General features: G+C 46.0%; 1 protein-coding gene across 1 annotated transcript in view; it reads right to left on the reverse strand.

Moving 5' to 3' along the window:
• Positions 1-20,631, reverse strand: part of HPSE2 (heparanase 2 (inactive)) — a 159,213-nt gene that overhangs the window by 47,485 nt on the left and 91,097 nt on the right. Inside the window, exons 4-5 of the mRNA XM_066619044.1 lie at positions 13,894-14,067; positions 13,331-13,502 (exon numbers count right to left, since the gene is read on the reverse strand). Of these exons, the coding sequence (XP_066475141.1) occupies positions 13,331-13,502; positions 13,894-14,067 (346 nt within the window). The remainder of the gene's footprint in view (positions 1-13,330; positions 13,503-13,893; positions 14,068-20,631) is intronic.

Consider the following 20,631-nt stretch of genomic DNA (forward strand, 5'->3'; position numbering starts at 1 on the left):
GTGAGTGCATGTGTCTGTAACTATAGCAAAGAGATCTAATTTGTTGTCATTAGTGAAGTTTAAGGGGGAAACGACACTTGTAAACAATGGTTATATTCAATGCTTAAAAGGATGTGGGACAAGAACAAAAAGCTTATTTTTCAGGAAGGTAGGCTTAGATTAGATATTAGAAGAAGAAAAAAGACTTCCTAAATTGGTGCGGCAGTGGTACCCAAGAAAGCTGCTAAGTCTCCCCTGCAAGGTTTTAGTTTAGCTCTTGTGAGTTCTGCCACTAGCAGGAGGCTTTTGTGCTAGTGATACTCGAGGTTTTCACATTTCTTAATTCTCAGAGCCCATATCTGTTTGGAAATGGTAAAATACCACTTTTCTCAAAGTCAACAACATTATGGATATAGTTATTGGTAAAGATAAAAGCTGTTAGAATATATGATGCCACTTGCACAGTCTATCATGTAATGAACATAGAAAACTGAGAATATGGGACAGTTGTCGACTATGTCCATCACTTGTCAGATCATACATAGCAAGCACATGCCCTGCCAATTTTTATCTGTACCAGTAATTACATGTACTGCCTAGTCACACCACTGGACTTAGAAGAAGTCTATTTATCTCAGTGTTAGTCCCCCCCCCCCCGTACCACTTTGCATGGTCCATCTGCTAGAAGGAATTGGCGATGATATCATCGCCAGTTACTTCTGGATTGGGAGACCAGATGCAACACAACGAACACTGGTAAAAGGCTCGGGGAGGACAGGAGAGGTTTCGAGCATGCGAAAAGTGCATACGGGAGCTCTGCCCACCAAGCCAAGCCTCCTACTGCTGTTTGTCACTGTGCATTGCTGGTCTTGCTGCCACGTGGTAGAGGTCTGGGGGTCCTGCGTGTAACACCGGACACCATCTCAAGTATCACTGTTGGTACAAGTACCCCTGGTTGAGAAACACTGATCTAAAATGTATATTGTACAAGTATGTTGATAAATATATAAAACTGGAATATACATAAGTTGAAAATGGAGCCAACAGAGAAGGAGTAAACTGAATAAAGCATGGGGGAAGGCATACAAGCATCTTGCAGAGACTTATACAAAGAAAGTACACTTATTTGGGGGCCACATAATTCCCCTCCCTCCACAAAATCCAACTTTTCTATGTATGCCTCTCCATTACATAATCAAACACCTATTATAGAAGGAAGGCTGGTAATATACTTCATTCCAGTTTCACACATTGAAAGTGTTTTTTATCACTCTGGCTTCCTGTTGCTAGGGAGGCCTGATGTTTGGTGCAGGTACATCAAAGGATTTTTTTTGGTTATGTGGTCAGGCTCATAGTTAGGAAATCACCAGACTTGAATGACTATATGACAAACAGAGTACTTTGCCTTCAAATGTTATATATTTTGTTTAAAAGTGTAAGTTTAACCAGAAGTCCAAAGGAAGACCTTTTCTCAGATAAGACAAACCAAGGTATTGATATGATTGTTCCAAATTACAACTTCTACCCATTAAAGAAAAATAAAAAATTGGTACTTCATCTTACAAAAAAAAAAAAATTCACACTACGAAAATAAGCAGGAAAATCTGGAACACATCTTATTTCAAAGGGAGGAGACAAATTTATGGGGGCAATGTCTCCTGATGCCTCCTCCCCCAAGCTATGGGGTCTGTGCATGTTTAAAATTTCTCAGCCCACAAAACCTGGTTTAAATTTTTATTCAGGTGCTAAGTCGTCCAACCAATGTGGAGAAGCCCACAGAGCAGACACAGAAACACCAGATACAATAAAAAAATTGGCCTCTTTGAGAGGGTTGTAGACAGTGTAACATTTCCATTTTTAAGAAGCCTGTCTCCAAGAAGAGAAAGAGGAGTCACTGCGATATGGAAGCACACTCATCACATTCTTGTCACACGTACCTAACCCTCTCCAGAGCCAAGGTCCCAGAAAACCAGTTCTGCTAGTCTGTAGCAAAAGCCAGCTGTTTGCACTGCTGATTGGTTTCTGTCTTGTGACATCATGAATTCTGCTTCCTCCCTCTTTGGAGCACTTTTGCAGATTTTAAAACTTGATTTCTTTTTTCTTTTTTTGGAAATGCACAAATGAACTCTTGATTGCTTAAACATACAAGCTGCATTTCTTAAAACTAAAGAAAAAATATGGACAACCTGTCTAAATATTGGGAGGAGGAACAAGGCAGCCCACTCAGTGTTTGGCTTGTTGTTATGCACTTCTGTTAAAAGCAAAAGGAAATCCAGGCTTGCTCTGAGGGAAGAATGAATTTAGTGAACCCTCTTGGGCACCCTAAGGCTCAATAAAGGCACCCTAAGGCTCAAACAACTCAATATTTTCAAATGTTATTGGCCCTGATGGCTTATAGCCCAATCCTATCTGGCACGAATGCCACTGGAACTAGCATTGTGGCAATGGAATGTACTTTACAGCATTGTAAATGCCATTTTGGAAGCATGTGGAGGCATGCAATTCTGTGCCACTGCCACAGATGGTGGGGAGGACCCCATGCACAGAGAAGACCCACTGACATTGGTAAGTAGGAACAGGGAAGGTCAGGGGGACGGCTGGTGACATGCCAGAGGCATGAGTGACTTGTGCCAGACACTATCCCCTCTGGAGCCAACCAACACACCCCCTTCATCTCCTTGAACTTTCACCAGCTCAACAGCTGGCAGAGGTTTGAGGAAATCAGCTCCTTGGTTCCAGTGGCATCACCTGCAGGGCAGAGGGGGTGCGAGTCACACTGGATGATGTGCATAGGAGGAGGTGACACTACTACTGGCCAAAATGCGTTTTTTAGGAATACAGTGGTGCCTCGCAAGACGAATGCCTCGCACACCGAAAAACTCGCAAGACGAAAGCGTTTTTGCGATTTTTTCTGGTGACTCGCAAGATGAATTTTTCTATGCCGTGCTTCGCAAGACGAATTTTTAAAATTAAAAAGTTGAAGTTTTGTGCTTGAAATTTTTGAAATCCTCTGTACAGTATGTATGCCTTTAAAGAGCACTTAATAAACACTTTGTAAACCAAATTTGACTTTGTTCTGACTTTTTTTGCCCATAGGAACACATTAATTAAATTTCAATGCATTCCTATGGGAAACCGTGCTTCGCAAGACGAAATTTTCGCAATACGAAACGACTTGCGGAACGAATTAATTTCGTCTTGCGAGGCACCACTGTAATACCATCATGTTATATATCATTTGATATGTAATTTCATGCAGAATGCAATGAAATAAGCCACGTCAAAATATCTCTATTCTATCAAAATTTATATCCAAGAAACCAGTGCGGGCAAGGCAATGATGTGTTGCCCTGCCCATTGTATGGGAGGAGGTCCATCATGGGGGTGATGGCTGGCCTCCCGCACCAGGTGATGCAAACCCTAGTGATGCCATTGCTCAATTCAGACCAAATTTGAGGAGATCCATTAACAATCAAGGGGCTTATAAAGGTGTAAGAGAAAATATTTTTTTTACCTCTCCCAAGTTTCCTGATTGCCCCCCTACTATATCAAGCAGTACTTACTGTTTTGGGGTTGCTGCATGCTATGGCAAGGAAAAGAATTAGGACTGGGCTTTGTTTTTCTTTAGCCAATAGCAGATCAGGATCACCAGGAGTATTTCTCCAGGGCAAGCAGCTGAATCCAGGGATCTCAGTGGATCAGGACTGTGGTGGGAGACAAGATTAAAGACCCTACCCCAGTGATTTTCAACCTTTTTCCATCTCATGGCACACTGGCAAGGCACTAAAATGGTCAAGGCACACCATAGGCTTTTTGATAATTGACAAGGCACACTGTGCTGTCAGTGGGGGCTCACATCCCCCAATGATCCTATTGATAAATGACCCTCTCCCAAATTCCCGTGGCACACCTGGGGACCATTCACGGCACACCAGTGTGCCATGGCACAGTGGTTGAAAATGGCTGCCCTACCCCCTGCCAGAGTCCTTGTCCACAGGATAGAGCCTGCTGCTGTTGGCTAAAGAACAACTAAGCCTGTCAGGACAAAGAATGCTTTCAACATCACATGAAGTTTCATTCAGGCATCCTTCAATTCTCCTACTACTGATTGTCGTTTCCCTTCCTCTAGCCAGCTGAACTAATGATCCTAATCCTATCATTAGGTTGCAAAGCTAGAATTCACACTGCAGCAGTGCAGTGTCACAAAATGCAACACATTGCCATGCACTCACTACCCAGCCACTGCCGGAAGCAGCAAGTGGTGCCAGCCATGCAGCAGCAACCCTCCCAGATTCACCAGAGCCAGTAAGTCAGTGGGAGGTGGGCTGTGGGTGGGGAGGGGAAGGGAGGGATGGATCTGGCAGCATGCTGGATAGCCACAGCAAAATAAATACTTGTGCCGCACATCACATGGCATACATGTTTTTTCCCTACACAACATCATTGCCAAACATTCAAAACATCATGTGTAAAATAGGCTTAAAAGTGACAAGGACCAGTGATCTCTTTGGACCCTGTAATGCTGTCATATATTCCCCACTGCCCCTACCCAAACATTAATTAGTTAGAAGTTCATCTCCAGCTGAATAATATTTGGATTAAATATGTCTCTTTTTCCCTGATATTTTCCCAATTGTGCAAGAAGCCAGCATATAAAACACAAAGAATGAAGCTATACAGGCAACTTATACCTAATGAATAGTACCAACAGAGAAAAAGGCCTCTGCTGAGATCATGGCTCATGTTATTTTGTTGGAAAATCTTGGGGTTTTTTGAGTCTTGTTGGATGTATTTTGGGAAGCAGAGAGAGTTACTGGTTGGTGACACCTGCCTCTTTTTGAACAGGCCATTGCAGTCAGCTTTGTCTGTATTTTAGGAATAAAGATAAAATCACACATCACCTGCTGATGAATTTAATGCTGCAGCCTAAACATATCTCCTTTCTCCTCCTATTCTCTCTTCTTAGACTTGATACCATTGAACATAGCATATCATATGTATATATGGCTCATGGACAAGGCAGCTACTTTCATCAAGCATCCCTTTACTACAAAGGGATGTGGAGTTGTGCTGGGAGTGGGGACTGCACTCGGACTTTGGTTCAAAGGGCATGAGGGGAGCCATTAGATACCACCCTCTTGATCCTGTGCATCCATGGGGACGTCCGCCCATACAGCCTGAGGTGGGCTAAGGTCAATTTCGGGGGGAATTGCCAGTTCCTACAAGTCGGGGTGGTCCCTCATCTCAGGTACAGGGCACTCATTGGGATTGGCCCCAATTCAGTTAGCTGTTGGCCCAAGACAGTGCCTTGGGGAAGGAGAGAAGGGCGGGGCAGGATGGAACTCCACTCCCTGGAGAACGAGATATAAGGGAGCTCCAGTGCAAGGACCCCACTTTGGGACCCGCCCTGGCGCAAGCCGCCAACCCGCTGGCAGGGGGACAGGGAGTCCAGTTTACCTTTAGGGGGGACATTTTATATCAGGTGGGACACGACCCCCACATGAACTAGGAGACAGATCAATTGGTGGTGCCTCAGCCCCTATGAGCTTACGCCATGCGCATAGCCTACAGTGTGCCCACGTCCAGTCATTTGGCGGCAGAGAACACCTTGAAGAGGTTGATGCAAAAGTTTTATTGGCCCGGCATCCACGGGCAGGTCCAGTGGTATTGTGCTAGCTGCCCAGAGTGTCAACAGACGCAGCCCTGGGGGGGAGAATTGATTCCGTTATCCATCGGCGGGGTCCCCTTTGAACGGATAGGCATAGACCTGGTCGGGCCCTTGCCAGTGGCCAAAGGGAGCTTTTCCCATATCCTAGTAATACTCGACTATGCCACCAGGTACCCAGAAGCCATACCATTACGAAAGATAGGAGCCAGGACACTTGCCTGGGAGTTACTGTGGGTATTCTCCCAGGTGGGGTTTCCCAGGGAGGTCCTGACAGATCAAGTCACCAATTTTATGAGCTGGGTGTTCCGGGAGCTCTGGGAGCTCCTCCAAGTACACCAGATGAGGACGTCTGTCTATCACCCACAGATGAATAGCCTGGTGGAGCAATTCAATCACATCCTCAAGGGCATGTTGCACTGGTTCGTGCATGAATGGCCAAGCAACTGGGCTCAATTCCTAGACCCCTTGTTGTTCACCATGCGGGAGGCACTGCAGGCCTCCACAGGGTTCTTCCCCTTTGAGTTAGTGTTTGGGCGGAAGCCCAAGCAACTTCTGGATATCCTGAGGGAGGACTGGGTTCAGCCCCAGGGACGCCCAAAGTTGTACATTCAGTACGTGGCAGAGCTCCATGAACGGTTGGCTCAATTAGCCAACTGGGCAGGGTTACACCTGAGAGAAGCACCTGAGAGATTGCCGGGTCTGGCCACGGGCCTTCCACCCAGGGGATTGAGTATTGTTACTTCTCCCCACTTCCAATACCAAACTGTTAGCCAAATGGCAAGGACCCTACGAGGTGGTCAGGCAAGTGGGTCCGGTCGACTATGAGATCTGCCAGCCTGACCACCAACCAGAACTACAAGTATACCATTTTAATCTATTGAAGGCATGGTGCGAGCAGGAATGCCTCCTCGTCGAGGAGGACAACTGTGAGGCTCAGGGACAACTTGACAGCCACCCAAATCTGCCAGGTAAGAAAGCTCGAGGTGGAATTTCGGGATGTGTTCTCAACCATACCGGGGTGCACCTCACTAGCGGAACACCATATCCTCACAGATGAGGGCCAGATAGTGCAACTACTGGCACGGAGCTGGCCCAAGCACTTGGAGAGGGTCCTCCATGAGGAGGTAGAGGCTATGTGACACTTCAGGGCTAGAGAGCCATCACAAAGCCCTTGGTGGAGCCATCCTGTCTTAGACCCCAAACCAGACGAATCGGTGAGAGTCTGTATCAACTTTTGTAAGGTCAACGAGGTATCGCACTTCGACACCTACCCTATGCCTGCAGTCCCGGGACTGCTGGAACAACTAAGGGGTGCCCAATACCTATCCAAATTAGATCTTACTAAGGGATAATAACAAATCCCCCTGATTCCCTCCTCCCGGGAAAAGATTGCATTTGCTGTTCCCCAGGGGTTGTTCCAACTTACACACATGCCTTTTGGGCTACATGCGGCTGCCACCATGTTCCAAAGACTAATGAACAGTGTACTGCGGAACCATCGGGCCTATGCAGCAGTGTACATTCATAATATTATAATCTACAGCACCACCTGGGAACAACACCTAAGTGACCTGGCGGCCATGCTGGAGGCCTTATGCCAGTCTGGCCTGAAAGCCAACCTGGCGAAATGTGCCATTGGGCTCCGACACACACAATATCTAGGACACGTGGTGCGGAGGCGGCAAGTATGCCCAGTCATGGACAAAGTGATGGTCCTACAGAACCAGGCCAGGCCCAGGAGTAAGCGAGATGTACAATTCCTGGGTCTTGCAGGATATTATAGCAGGGGTGTCCAAACTTTTTGGCAAGAAAGCCACATCATCTCTCTGACACTGTTGGGGGCCAGGGAAAAAAGGGAATTCATTTACGTTTCAAATTTGAATAAATTTACATAAACGAATACATTAGAGATGAAACTTATATGAACGAATGAAGGTCTTGCAATAACTCAAGGCCTATAAAAACCTTTCTTTTGCTGCCGCTGCTCCATCACGGATGTGAAACAGCAAGCATTGGAGGGAGCCCTCACCCCACAGGTCATGCAAGACATGGAACTATTGGCCATCATGCAGAGAGTAGTTACGTTGGGCCAGCGCGGGCTCCAGCAAGTCTCTGGAGGGCCAGAGGCTCATTGGAGACTGGGGTCTCCCCGCAGGCCAGATTGGGAGTCCTTGAGGGACGCAAGTGGCCCCAGGGCTGGGGTTTGGGCACCCCTGTATTACAGGAACTTCATTCCCGAGTACGCCACCTTGGCTACCCCACTCACAGATCTGACCAAAGGAAGGGAAAAAAGAGGCTAGTATGGACTGAAGCCCATGAACAAGCCTTCCAAAACATTAAGATCGCCTTGTGCGCCAACCTGCTCTTCCAAACGCCCAACTTCAGGTGCCCCTTTGTAGCCCAGACAGACGCCTCGGGGGTCGAATGAGTGTAGGGAGGGTTAGGACAGACAAAAGAAAATATTTATTTATTCAGCGTGTGGTCAGTCTGTGGAACTCCTTACTGCACGATGTGGTGACAGCATCTGGTCTGGATGCCTTTGAAAGGGGATTGGACAAGTTTCTGGAGGAAAAATCCATTATGGGTTACAAGCCATGATGTGTATGTGCAACCTCCTGATTTTAGAAATGGGCTATGTCAGAATGCCAATGCAAGGGAGGGCACCAGGATGCAGGTCTCTTGTTATCTGGTGTGCTCCCTGGGGCATTTGGTGGGCCGCTGTGAGATACGGGCCGCTGGACTAGATGGGCCTATGGCCTGATCCAGTGGGACTGTTCTTATGTTCTTATGAGTTGGGGGCATTGCTAGCTCAGGGGAGCCCACCTAATGAACATCCCATAATGTACCTCAGCAGGAAATTAACACTAGCTGAGAGCTCCTGCTCAGTTATAGAGAGGGAGGCGTTGGCTACTAAGTGGGCCCTGCAGGCACTCAAGTATTATCTGTTCAGGGCCCCTTTCACTTTAGTTACTGACCACACCCCCTTGATGTGTCTACACTGCATGAAAGACACTAATCCCCGGCTAACCCGGTGGTACATGGCTCTAAAGCCATATGCTTTCACAATCCAATATAGGACGGGTATGAAACACGCTAATGCCGATTTTTTTCCCCGGCAGGACACCGTGGATCTGTGGCCCCTGGACAATGTGGCCCCAGTCTTGGCAGGGGGTGTCTGTCATGGGGCGGCCCCTGCTGGAGCCGCCTGATTGGCCTCCCCGTGGGGCCGAGATCTTGTAGGATCTCGGCCCAGGAGCAAGACCGAAAGATGCGGGGCCAAACCAGCTGGCTGGAGGGCTCATAAGGAGCCTGGCCAGGGGAGGAGGAGGTCACTTCTCCCCAAGCTGCATCAGCGTCGTGGGGGGGGGGGAACTGCACAGAGCTTTGGCTCCATCCCTACCCAACCCTTACCACCTGAAAGGGGTCCGTGGGACCCTGGCCTCAGAGGGAGGTAACCGAGCCTGGGAGCCCCCAGAATCAGGACCTGCCAAGGCTCCCTGAGGCTATCTGCCTCCCCCAGGACAGTGGTGGCCAGTGGCTCCTGGGTCCAGTGGAGCAGGACAGCCTGCAACCCCAGATGGGAAGAAGGGGCCAGACTTACCGCAGGATGCTCCTGGAAGACATCCAGACTGACCCTGGTCTTGGTGCAAAGGGCCAGGCCGGGTTTCCCTGAGGCCACAACACCACTTACCTGCATTGGCCGGGGCCACCCCATGCCAGGAGGGAAGGAAGAAAGGGCAGTGGGGGCGCTATCCACACCCCGAGATTGGCATTATTCTGCGTAAGAGCCCTGAGACGTAACAGGGCTCCATGAATCTGAAAAGACTTACTCAAGTAAATAGACTCTGCAAACTGGCTTTCTTGACTCCTTGTGTTACTGCATCGCACCATCACCACCATCTACACCAAGTAAGCGTGGCCGAGGCACCCCGCCCCCAGGGGGAGGAGCCCCTATCCCAGATGGATATTACAAGCAGCAAGAACTACAGGCTGGTGCTGTATGGAGATTATTGCCGCTAAATGTGTGCATTCTGTTAATAGTCTCATTTATGGCTCTGAGTGTCAACACATAATGTCTCATGAGTTGTCTCATGCCCAGAGCCACCGACCCATTTAAGTGCTTCCTTCCATGCTCTTGCACCAGACCTAGAAATCAGCTTCATTGACGACAGCCAGAAGCCCCTGTGTGATTTTGCTGTCCTTGTTTAATCCTGCATGACCCCTGGAGCCATGTTTCCCTCTGAGGAGATGACTCTGGGCCCAGTCTCTGTTTCCTGCTATCACCTCCATCATTCCTTTGGGATCTGGAAAAAATACGGTGATTCCTGACTCTCCACCCCACGCAGTAGAGAACAGATACAGGCTGTTCCTTACAGCTCTGGTTGTCTGAACAGCCTAATTAACACTTCATCAAATGGGCTGGTTGTCCCATCTGCACAAATTCGCTTGCACCTCTGCACACACTTGTCTCTGGTTCTGTGCTCTACCCTGCAGGCAGGCAGTGCTAAAGGATCAAGAGACAGTGAGATCCCCAGGCACCCATTCATCCCCAGGCATGGCAATACTTCTGTTGAGTCCGCCAGTCTCACTGCGTTCATAACCAATCCAGAAGAGCTGGATTCTGGCTGGTCAGGTGCAGAGCGTCAACTTGTTTTTAAACTATATGCTCAACCTTTCCTTTAGAAAAAATGCCCATGGGTAGAGTGCCCAAGAGTGATCCATCCTATAGTAATCATTACTTAGACAGCCAATGGATCAAGTCAGATTGCAGCAAAGGTTGTGTAGCCCATTGCAAAGAAGCAAAATAGGGCACTGCAGGGCAAAACAGCACAAGGTAAAAGCAGGATCATGGGACAGAAACACTATGCAGTGAGCAGCAGCACATGGAAGCCACTTTAGCTGCTCAAATCAACCAACCGCTATACAAGCTTTTTGAGCCATGTGCAGGTCTTGAAGCAATGTGTCCGTACTCCTAGTCAATCAGATGAGGAGGGAGGAAAAATGCAGACACACCAAGTCAGCCCATAGTGTCTTCCTTTGGTCAGCTCTGAGTGGTGGTGTACAGGTTCAGCCTGACTGGCAAGCCCAGTTCAAGACAATTATGGCAGGACAATTATGTCCTGGAAAACTGCATCCCAGTCAAATGAGTCCCGGAATTCGACATCTGCGTCTGTTCTTTTTGCTTCCCAGACACATGTGTACCAGTTAACGTATATTTATATTAGATACACAGTTTTATTTTTAAAAGGCAAAGGCAGGGTTAGGATTCTAGCTAGGATAAGAGGCTTAGCATATATAACATGGGGTTTGTTGTCCAGTTATAGTAGGATGCAAATAACTGGGATGCAAAAAAAAAAACCAGACATGAATGTCCAGGGACACCAATGACAGGGACATATTTAACCAGAGCACAATTGTCCAGGACGTAGATAGTCACTTCAGGAGGTCTGAAGTCTAGAGGGTAGGGCCTCCATTTGCCTGAAGATAACATCCACAAGGTCGCCAGTTCGAGGCCACCGGCACCGTGCGACCTTGAAGCAGCTGACAAGCTGAGCCAAGTTATTCCATCTGCTCTGAGCGTGGGAGGATGGAGGCCAGAATGTGAAACCAGATTAGAGTGAAACACCTGGACTGTTGTGGTTCTTGAAAGACAGAACCTTCTTTCAATTGTAAAAATCCCTACGGGGATTTAATCAGCCTGCCTATGTAAACTGCCTTGAATAAAGACCAAGAAAGGCGGTATATAAATACCTGTATTATTATTATTATTATTATTCAAGCCCTGTTGAAGTTCCTCTTTGGGTCTGGCTGCCTGCACAGATTGCGAAGTTAGAAGGAACATAATACATACTGTGAGTCTATCCATTGTACCCAAAGAGGGTATCCTATTCCTATTCAAAAATGGACCTTTACCTAAAGCAACCCTGACAGGTGCCTGCTCAACCTTGTTTCGAAAATCTTTGAGAGGAGATATTTCACAACATCTCCATAAGCAGTTTCCCTTCTTTGAGCTTTCTCCTTGTAATTGAAAACTAGGGATGTGCAAGAATTTTTCCCCTATTTGTGCTTTAAAAAATGGAATTTGTTTTGATTTGCTTCATTTTCCATTCATTTTAATTTGATTTGCTTCATTTGGTTTTGTTTTTCTCATTCATTGGAGTTTTCCACTGATTTCAATGGGAGACCCAGCCAGGCTTCTGGTGCCTGTAACTTTGATGTTTTCCACCCAAATGGCAAAACATTTGCAGGCATTCTACTCCTCCTTCAAGGTAACTGACTTGCCAAATTTCAGAGATATTGGATAAAGGGCCCCATTTTAGAGGCAATTTAAAAAGGCACATATATTTTAAGTTTCTCATTGCTTTCAGTAGGAGATCCAGCAGTTCATTTCCAGTCTAACCTGTATTTCTATCCTACTGGCATGCAATTTTCAGAAATTCTCCAACCCCTCCAAGGGGGCCAAACATAGCACATATTTGTACCAAGCCCAGAGAAATTATGCTTGGGCACGGTTTGTTAACCTGGACATTTTCCAGTTTGTTCACATCCTTATTGAGCTGTAGTGTTCAGAAGACATAGTTTTATTCCTTGTAGAATAGCACGATTTATCCTAGGTCTTTGAGCCAATCCTTCTAATGATACAATGTAAAATGACACTTCTGCTGCCTTGCAAACTACACAAAAACACCCATTATATTTGTACACTTAGTTATTCCCTCTTTACATTTGGCTTTGATGTATTTCTTCATGCTGCTGTGTGCTTTGTTTTTAGGTTTATTAAGGGCCCAATTCTATTCAACTTTCCAGAGCTGATGCAGCCATGCCAATGGGGTGCAGTGGGGGGGGGCAGTCACGGAGGCCTCCTTAAGGTAAGGGAACATTTGTTCCCTTACCCTGGGGCTGCAACTGGAAAGATGGTTAGGATTGGACCCTAAAATTAATTTAAATGTTCATCCTCTGGGGACTTTGCTATCCCATTCAGTTTTGTATAAAAGACTCGGCCAGTCTGCGCTATGTCCGCTCTCTCATATTTATCAAGGCTGCTTAGGACTTTTTGCCCTTCAGATGAAAGGAGGGAAATCACAGGAAGTGTGAATTGGAGCAAGTGTTCCAAGCTTGGATGTTTGAAAGGGACAAGAAAATAACTAGTTGTTCCTGATAATGATGACTCTATCAAATGTTTTGAGCATTTGGCAGAAAAATTGTGAAATAGTACTGAGTCATGTAGCAGGGGAGCACCCTAAGAGACAAGGAGAAATATAATCAAGTGAGCCAGTGACAAAGGGACATGGAATGATTGACCTGACAGATCTGGCAACCTCACCACTTTGGGCTACATAAACCAAGATGTCAGGGAATGTTCCTGATCTTTCCAGTGGCACTCTAGTCTTCCTATAAGCCAGGCACTGTCCTTACTTACTGGCTGGAAATCAGGCGTACAAACAATGAGAGTGTAGCCTATACAGCCAATGCATTACTCAAAGAGGACTTGTGTGCCTTGCATAGGTTCTGGCAGACATGACTTTTCTTATTACTGCACCTTAGAGAGTGGATAAGTCACACCTGCAGGGGCTTTCATTGCATGCAGCTTTTCAATCTCAAGAACCAGGCAAGCCACCACTAGGGTAAGAGATATTTTCTAGTTCCCTGCATTGTTTGCCAAGCATAGACCATGTAACTCACCCATCCAGGAGGGCCACAACATTCTTTCTGGGCCTTCCAATATTGGGCCCATATAGGCTGGCTCGGGAGTAGGTGCGGATCAACTGCAGCAGCCTCTTCAGCTGCACGTAGTCTTTGCCCAGCTGCGTGCCGTTTACTGCTCGCCCTGTCAGGGTTCGGTAGTTGTTTGGTTCTGGAAACAAGCAGAAAAAAGCATTTACCAACTCTGGCCTGGTTACTCTCTGAAAAGAGCGCCCAGCATGGGTGACCCTTCACCAGCTTGGAAGCACATGTTGAAGGGACTGGAGGAGGTGGTCCTATATCTCTCTTGTGTCTTTTTTAGTCTGAGAACAAGCAAATCTTTAATCCCATATATGACTCTCTCCTTCCTGGATTTAGAACAGCAGTTTCTTTTCGGCTATGTTGCTATTCACTGGTGACTCCATAAGATCTGCAGTGAGTAGGCTCCCAGATCAGGTCTCTAATTTGCCAGTCACCCATCAGGGCTGCAAGTTGCGGTCTAGGAGATGAGCTAATCCCATGTCTCTTTCCTCCTCCTCTCTTTCCCTAGCAACTCCACTCACCATTGCCAAGCTCCCAGGAGATGTTGTATTTCTTGCTGGCACTGTACTTGAGCAGGCTGAGAGCATTGGAGCTGTTCCAGGAGTTGTTGGGGTTTCGGCGCAGGGCATTCAATGCAAAGATGAGATGGAGGCCAGAGCAATCAGCAAAGTTATAGAGTTTGTCTAGAGACCTGGCTGGGAAGAAACAAAACCAACCTGAAACTCAAGTGTCAAGAATCCCAAGGTCCACAGAGTTACACTGCTGCTTTGCCTTTGGAAGACAAGCTTTACCAAATGCAAACCCCATGACACACATCAAGACTCAATCAATGTCTTTCAATCAAGACTCAATCAATGCAATTCCAAGACTCAATCAATGTCTTGTCCTTCAACATAGTGAACTGATCTTCTCTGAATGGGCACACTTAGAAACTTTCCAAATGACTTGTTGAATGGTGCAATTATATTGTCACTCAGTTGTAGCAGGCAATCCATGCATCCTTCCTCAGATTCAAGCCCAGCCAAAGCTATAGCGCTGTCTAAAGCAGCCGTTCCTCCACTGCCTCCTCCTGAGCTGTCTGGCTGCTTAGCAAAGCATTTGGGTAGACAAGGAGAGGCACAGCATGGTGATCCTTCCCCCTTACCTGTAGCTGTAGCATGGCATTCCTTCTCTGTGCCCTCAGTTTAAAATAAACAGGATGGAGCACAGCATGCTGGTAGTGCTGGTGTCCACTACTTCAGTAGCACTGAATGCTCCTCACCTTCTGTGCTGATTTGATTTTGTGAACTTTTAGAAAAACGATTCTTTAGAAACTGCAAACCTATTCTACTTCAGTGTGGGAATACTCTTGTTGCTTTTTAAAACAGGGCTTAAACTGAAGAGGTGACCAGGACACCTTTCTGCAAGCATGGCTATCATGTTTTAATAGCTGCAAACAGTAGCAAGGCTATTTGCAAGAAAATCACTCCCATGCATTATATGTGGGCAGGGTATTGTGCTACTGATGCTGCCTTGAAGCTTACAGGAGTATCATGCTACATATCAAATGTGGGGAATCCAATTGTGTGGGAAAAACCTGTCTCTCTTTTCTATCAGCTTCTTGGAGGTGTTTTCCCAGGTGGCCTGTGATTTTCTGATTACAGTCTTTTGCAAAAGGTTTCATTCTGCGTACTCTTTGCTTTCCTAGGGAGTTCCAACTCCCAAGGGAAGTCATACAGCTGCAGTCACTTCAGTGGTCCATGTTTTCTGATAGGTAATTGAAGAGTGGTTATGCATTATTATTATCATCCCTTTATACAGCCTGCACCATATTATTGAAGGAAGGAAGGAAGTTAAAAACAAATACTTTATCAAATGAAAGAACACTGGGAGAAAACAGTACTTTAAGTCTAGGAACTGGGTGGGCTTGTTCTGAGCCAGCTCTGTGTGTCTGCTTTTCTGCAGTGTCAGTCCAGAATTGGCTCCAAGCAGGCCTATAGGAAATAAGCCGCTATGGCTACTACTTGGTGCTCTAACTCTACCATACATAAATCTTTTAATTTGCAAAGTATTTTACAATATTTATTTTGTTTCTTATTACAAATCTACAAGGTAAGTTACTATTACACCCATTTTGCAGATGAGGCACTGAGGCCAAAAGTCATGGATGCTCAAGTCTGTATAATAGCAGAGGGTGAACTTGAACCCAAGTCTTCTAAGTCAACGTTTAATGCTGTATTCACTGAATGCCAAAGGGCCTGATCAGCACCAGTAATTTTTCCAAACATTCAGTGGTGCAGTAGATGTATACAGAATGCTATAATTATTCTTGGGTGAGACTGCAGCAGATTTCTTTAAAAGGAGCATTAGAAGCAGCTCTAAGATGTTGTGGCATGCTGTAAAGCAGGCTTGCGCACAGCAGGCAGGAGGTGGGAATCTTGAAGGTGAAAGGTTATGGATGCTAAATAGGCCCAGACGGCTGGTGGTTTGTTCTTTATGGGGCCAAAGACTGGGTCGCCCCTCTGGGGGAAATCGGCTGTCTCTCAGGTCTCAGTCACTCCTTGTTACGTTGAGCTCCATTCTGTCCAGGTCACGCATGTTCTGGGGGAACCCGTGCTTTCATGAGTGTCTTGGGGCCTCCAGCTTGCATGTGTTTGTGTGTTAGCACTGTCTGAGCCAGCTCCAGGTTTTGATGGAAAATCCTGAGGAGATTTTCCCAGCCAATTACATTATTGTTCTCTGAGAGCTCCATGTTTTCTGGGGTGAGGTGTGGGAGTGGGGAGGAGAGATGCTGCAAGCTTTAAGTGGAATCAGGTGCTGTTTCCCTGCAGGGAAGTCTGGAAAATGTCAGAGTCCTTGGAGTAACAGGCCCTGGCAGATGAGTCCGGCACTTCCCACACAAAGCAACCTCCTCCTGGAATCCTGCGTCCTGGTCTTTGTCCTTGGAATGGGGTCCTTGGCAGGATTAGATGTACCAGCCACGTGCTGGAAAGTCAGCACCCGTTGGCAGTGGCAGCGGAAGACAGAGAAACGTCCAAGAGAAATTGGGACCAAGATGAGTCACCCAGAGAGCTTAGATCCGAGGAGCAACTGCATTACTGATGGTCAGACCCCACCTGCTTGGGGCCAGGAACTATGTACAGGGCTCAGAGGATTCCACCTGTGAATGCGCAGGTGCCAGGGGAACATACGTTACCATGGTGATCACTCTTGTGTTTCCTAAGTAAGAAGTAGTGAAGTAAAGCAGGCTGTAGAGGCAGGGAGAAGCCCTAACTTTCCAGCACAGAGCCCGTTTGCCTCCTCCCACTCCTCCATTCCTGTGTTGATGATGTAATACAGAAAATGAATCTAGTTCAGTGCAGACTGGGGGGCTCTTTTGGCCCTGCAGTGTAATGAATTTCCTTTCTGGAAGCAGCACTGGTGAGGCAGTGTAAGGACCAGCACCTGTTAGAAAAGGGTTGCTTACTGGAAGGTCTGACAGAGATGACTCTCCTTTTCCTCTCCCACAGGGCTTTGGTCTGCCCAGTTGCCAGGTCTTAACTCAAAGATGGCACTTGTTCCTTTAAATCGGGGTGCCCAAACCCCAGCCCTGGGGCCACTTGCGGCCCTCGGGGCCTCTCAATGCAGCCCTCAGGGAGCCCCCAGTCTCCAATGAGCCTCTGAAGATTTGTTGGAGCCCGCTCTGGCCCGAAGCAACTGATCTCAGTGTGAGGGCGACTGTTTGACCTCTCACATGAGCTATGGAATGAGGGTTACCTCTACTGCTTGCTGTTTCACGTCTGTGATGCAGTAGCAGCAGCAAAGAAAAGGCCAGCCTTGCTTTGTGCCTTTTATAGGCCTTGAGTTATTGCAAGACCTTCATTCATTAAGTTCCATCTCGAAAATATTTATTTATGTAAATTTATTCAAATTTGAAATGTACATTAATTCTTTTTTTCCCTGGCCCCCGACACAGTGTCAGAGAGCTGATGTGGCCCTCCTGCCAAAAGCTTTGGACACCCCTGCTTTAAATGCTCTACAGCACTGACATGACATGCAGCTGTTCCATTTCCTGACTCGTTCCTCCACTAGTCTCTTCATCTCCTTTCGTCCTTGTCCACTGTGGGGGGAGTAAGGTAGATAAAGAAACCCAAGGAGAAATGGGTCAGGGGCAGGGTGACCAGATGTCATGTCATAACTGCAAAAGAGGACAGGGCACCCCAAAATGTAGGAGATCCAAGAAAAATGTAGAACATGACAAAATAAAAGCTAAAAACACTCATAAATTAATTTAATATGGTTAATTTAAACACTATATTATTTGTTATTAAATTTAAAACCATACTACATATAATTTATTAATTACAGGAAGGCTAGGAGCTGCCTGCAGGGGCCTGCTCACAGGAAAAGAGAAGACATTTAAGTTCTTTCCAATACACAAAGCTAAAAAAGAAGGTGTATCCTGGAAAAGAGGACATCTTGGTCAGGGGCAAAATCGTATCAGAATGCTGTTGCATCAGAACATTTAAAAGGTAGAGGTTCTGTCTGAGTGAAGATTTGGCAACCCTGTCCAACTCAGATCTTTATTCAATTATGGCTCAGAAACAGACTAGGGTTGCTGGGTCCAGAGAGTCGAAGAGATATCTCAGACCCTTAAAAGCAGTGTTGCACAAAAGGAAAAATTATATCAGACATGTTTCTCTCATCTGTATAGCACCAAGCTAGAAAATATCACACCAGGCTCCGCTGTGACCAACCTTAAAACATGGTTGCTTGCTTAAAGTTTGCATCTTTATTGCTCCAGAACATGAATTCCACTTAAAACCACTACTTTTTGGTAGATCATAAACGAATGTAGAAAAGTAGGCAAGGTACCAGCAGAAAAAGAGGAAACACTATGTTCTCAGTTACCAAAGCTTCAATTAAATGGCTTCTTCCCATTCCACCCAGAGTGGGGCCACCCTGCAAAAATTCAAACCTTTTGCACTGCACAGGACACTTGTTTTTCCAGGCATTCAACTGAAGAAACATGTTGCTTATGGAAATTTAATAGAGAGGATCTGCTTGTTCCCACTTGTGAATGACATCAATAAGGCTTTGTTAGATTTCACATACTTATAGACTGGAAATCCACACTTTTAAGGGGCAGGTCTAGAAAAAGATGTCTGCACCTTTCTCATGCGTCCCATGCATACTCATAGGTAGGACTGTCAACCTCTTTTACAGCACATCGCTATACATGCTTACTTAGAAGTAAGTCCCACTATGTTGAATGGGCTTACTCTCAGGTAAGTGTATATAGGATTACAGCTTTCCTGTATCATTAGCAGCATCCTGGCATGCAGACATTTACAAGGTGAAGCTCTTTACCTTGCATGAAAATAAAGCAAAAATAAAAGCTTCTCTTGCTTAATTTCTGGCTGTATGTCAGGCTGCTGTTAAGGGTACAGGAGAACTCAAATAGTTGGCAACTCTGAAGCCCATTCACACTTTAGGGAAGCTTTACCATTTACCCTTCCATGCCAGCAATAAGTCATTAGGGCTGAGTTCAAGAGATGTGTGATAGGACAATAAGACCTAATAAATTCTTTTTATGCAGCCAGCCATCTAGCTACCTATCCACTGGGTACATAAGCCAGAGTGTCATCAGATCTATGAAGCTTCCGGAAAACAAAATAAAAGGGAAATCTAATGACGGTTACTTCCAGTGGGGAAGCCATATTAGATTGCAGGAAAAAACATCAGGGAGTTTTGTGGCACCTGTGGCAGATTCAATGTAGCATAAAACTGTATGGACTTTAGTTCACCAGTAAAATATGCAGCATAATCAAAATTTTCATTTATTTAGCGCAATCAGGAAACTGACTAGGATCTTGCATGTCTATGTCCATTTCACAATTCTTAGGCAGCATATTCTGATGTGCGCCTTAGGGCGCAATCCTAACCAACTTTCCAGCACTGACATAGCGGTGCCAACGTGGTGAGCACTGTATCCTGCAGTGGGGAGGTAGTCAAGCTGGTTGGCAACCTTCAGTCTCGAAAGACTATGGTATAAGCCTACAGCACCCGAAGCAGGCCTTAAGCTAAGGGCATGTTTGTTCCCTTACCTTGGGGGCTCCATTGCAGCTAAGTCAGTGCTGGAAAGTTGGTTAGGAGTGTGCCCTTAGTGCATATTTTTGAAGCTTTTAGAAAGGCATTGCTTTTCTTCAAAGAAACAGGAAAAATGGAGCTAGCTAGACAATAAGCTGTCAGTATAAACTTAACACTGTCTGGCTTTCAGTGTAGGGAGCATGCAATTCCAGCTGAACAATGGGTTGGGCTCCATCCCAAAGGTATGTGCCCCTGTGTACAAAAGTATGAGCTCCACATAGACTGCAGTGAGGCACACTGTCATGTGATTGTGCCAGTGAAAACTTGCACCTGGGAACTGCTAAGAGAAGGTTTCCAAAGATGTTATTAAAGCAGCATGCTGATGCTATTGACCAAGGCAATAAATTTAATAATCCTTAGACTTTTTCCATTTTTCCATTATTTCCCTTGGCTTTGAGGATATGCCATTGCCATAGCATTTAACATTAACAATGGCAATTCTTTCAGTCTATGGGAGAGAGCCGACATCAATCAATCATGGAGTGGGCTGCAGAGAACAAGAGGAGGTTTGGAAGCTGTGTGGATGACTGTAAAATCAATGTGGTGTTTGCTGGTGTTTCTTTGGAATATTTTTAGATTGTGAGCCCTTTTGGGTCAAGGGACCACTTATTTGTTTTATTTTGCTACGCAAACTGAAAGCAGTATACAAATGTTCATAACTTTATTATAATGTTTACTCAGAAGTAAATTTCTTCAAATCTAATGGAATTTGGAATCTCCATGGAATTTCTTACATGCAGATCGGACTATAGCTTTAGACTAGACTAGAGACAGACAATTTTAAAGAGCTCAAAAAGGTTTGAGGGAGGAATCCCTTCTGCTAGTGATGGGATAAAAGGGCCCCAAGAACCATTTGTACCTGTTCTGCCCTTTTAAGGACACTCACAATTCCATTTGCTTGCTCTTACCCTCTCAGTGTTATTGATCACTCATAAGAGACTACAATAGGAAAGGCCTATTGAAAACAATGGGTCAGCCATCATAACATGGGCCCTATTTTGTGCTAGCTCCTGAACATCAAAACCCAATCCTGCCCTGAACTTGATTCTTAATTTGATTCTGAATACTTTGTTCTTCTTGTCCATGGCTTGTACATCCTAACTCCGAACGTACACTAGCCATCCCAAATCAGGACATGCCACGAGACACCT

This window comes from Tiliqua scincoides, chromosome 3 (assembly GCF_035046505.1).
Source record: "Tiliqua scincoides isolate rTilSci1 chromosome 3, rTilSci1.hap2, whole genome shotgun sequence".
In the NCBI taxonomy this organism is placed as follows: Eukaryota; Metazoa; Chordata; class Lepidosauria; order Squamata; family Scincidae; genus Tiliqua; species Tiliqua scincoides.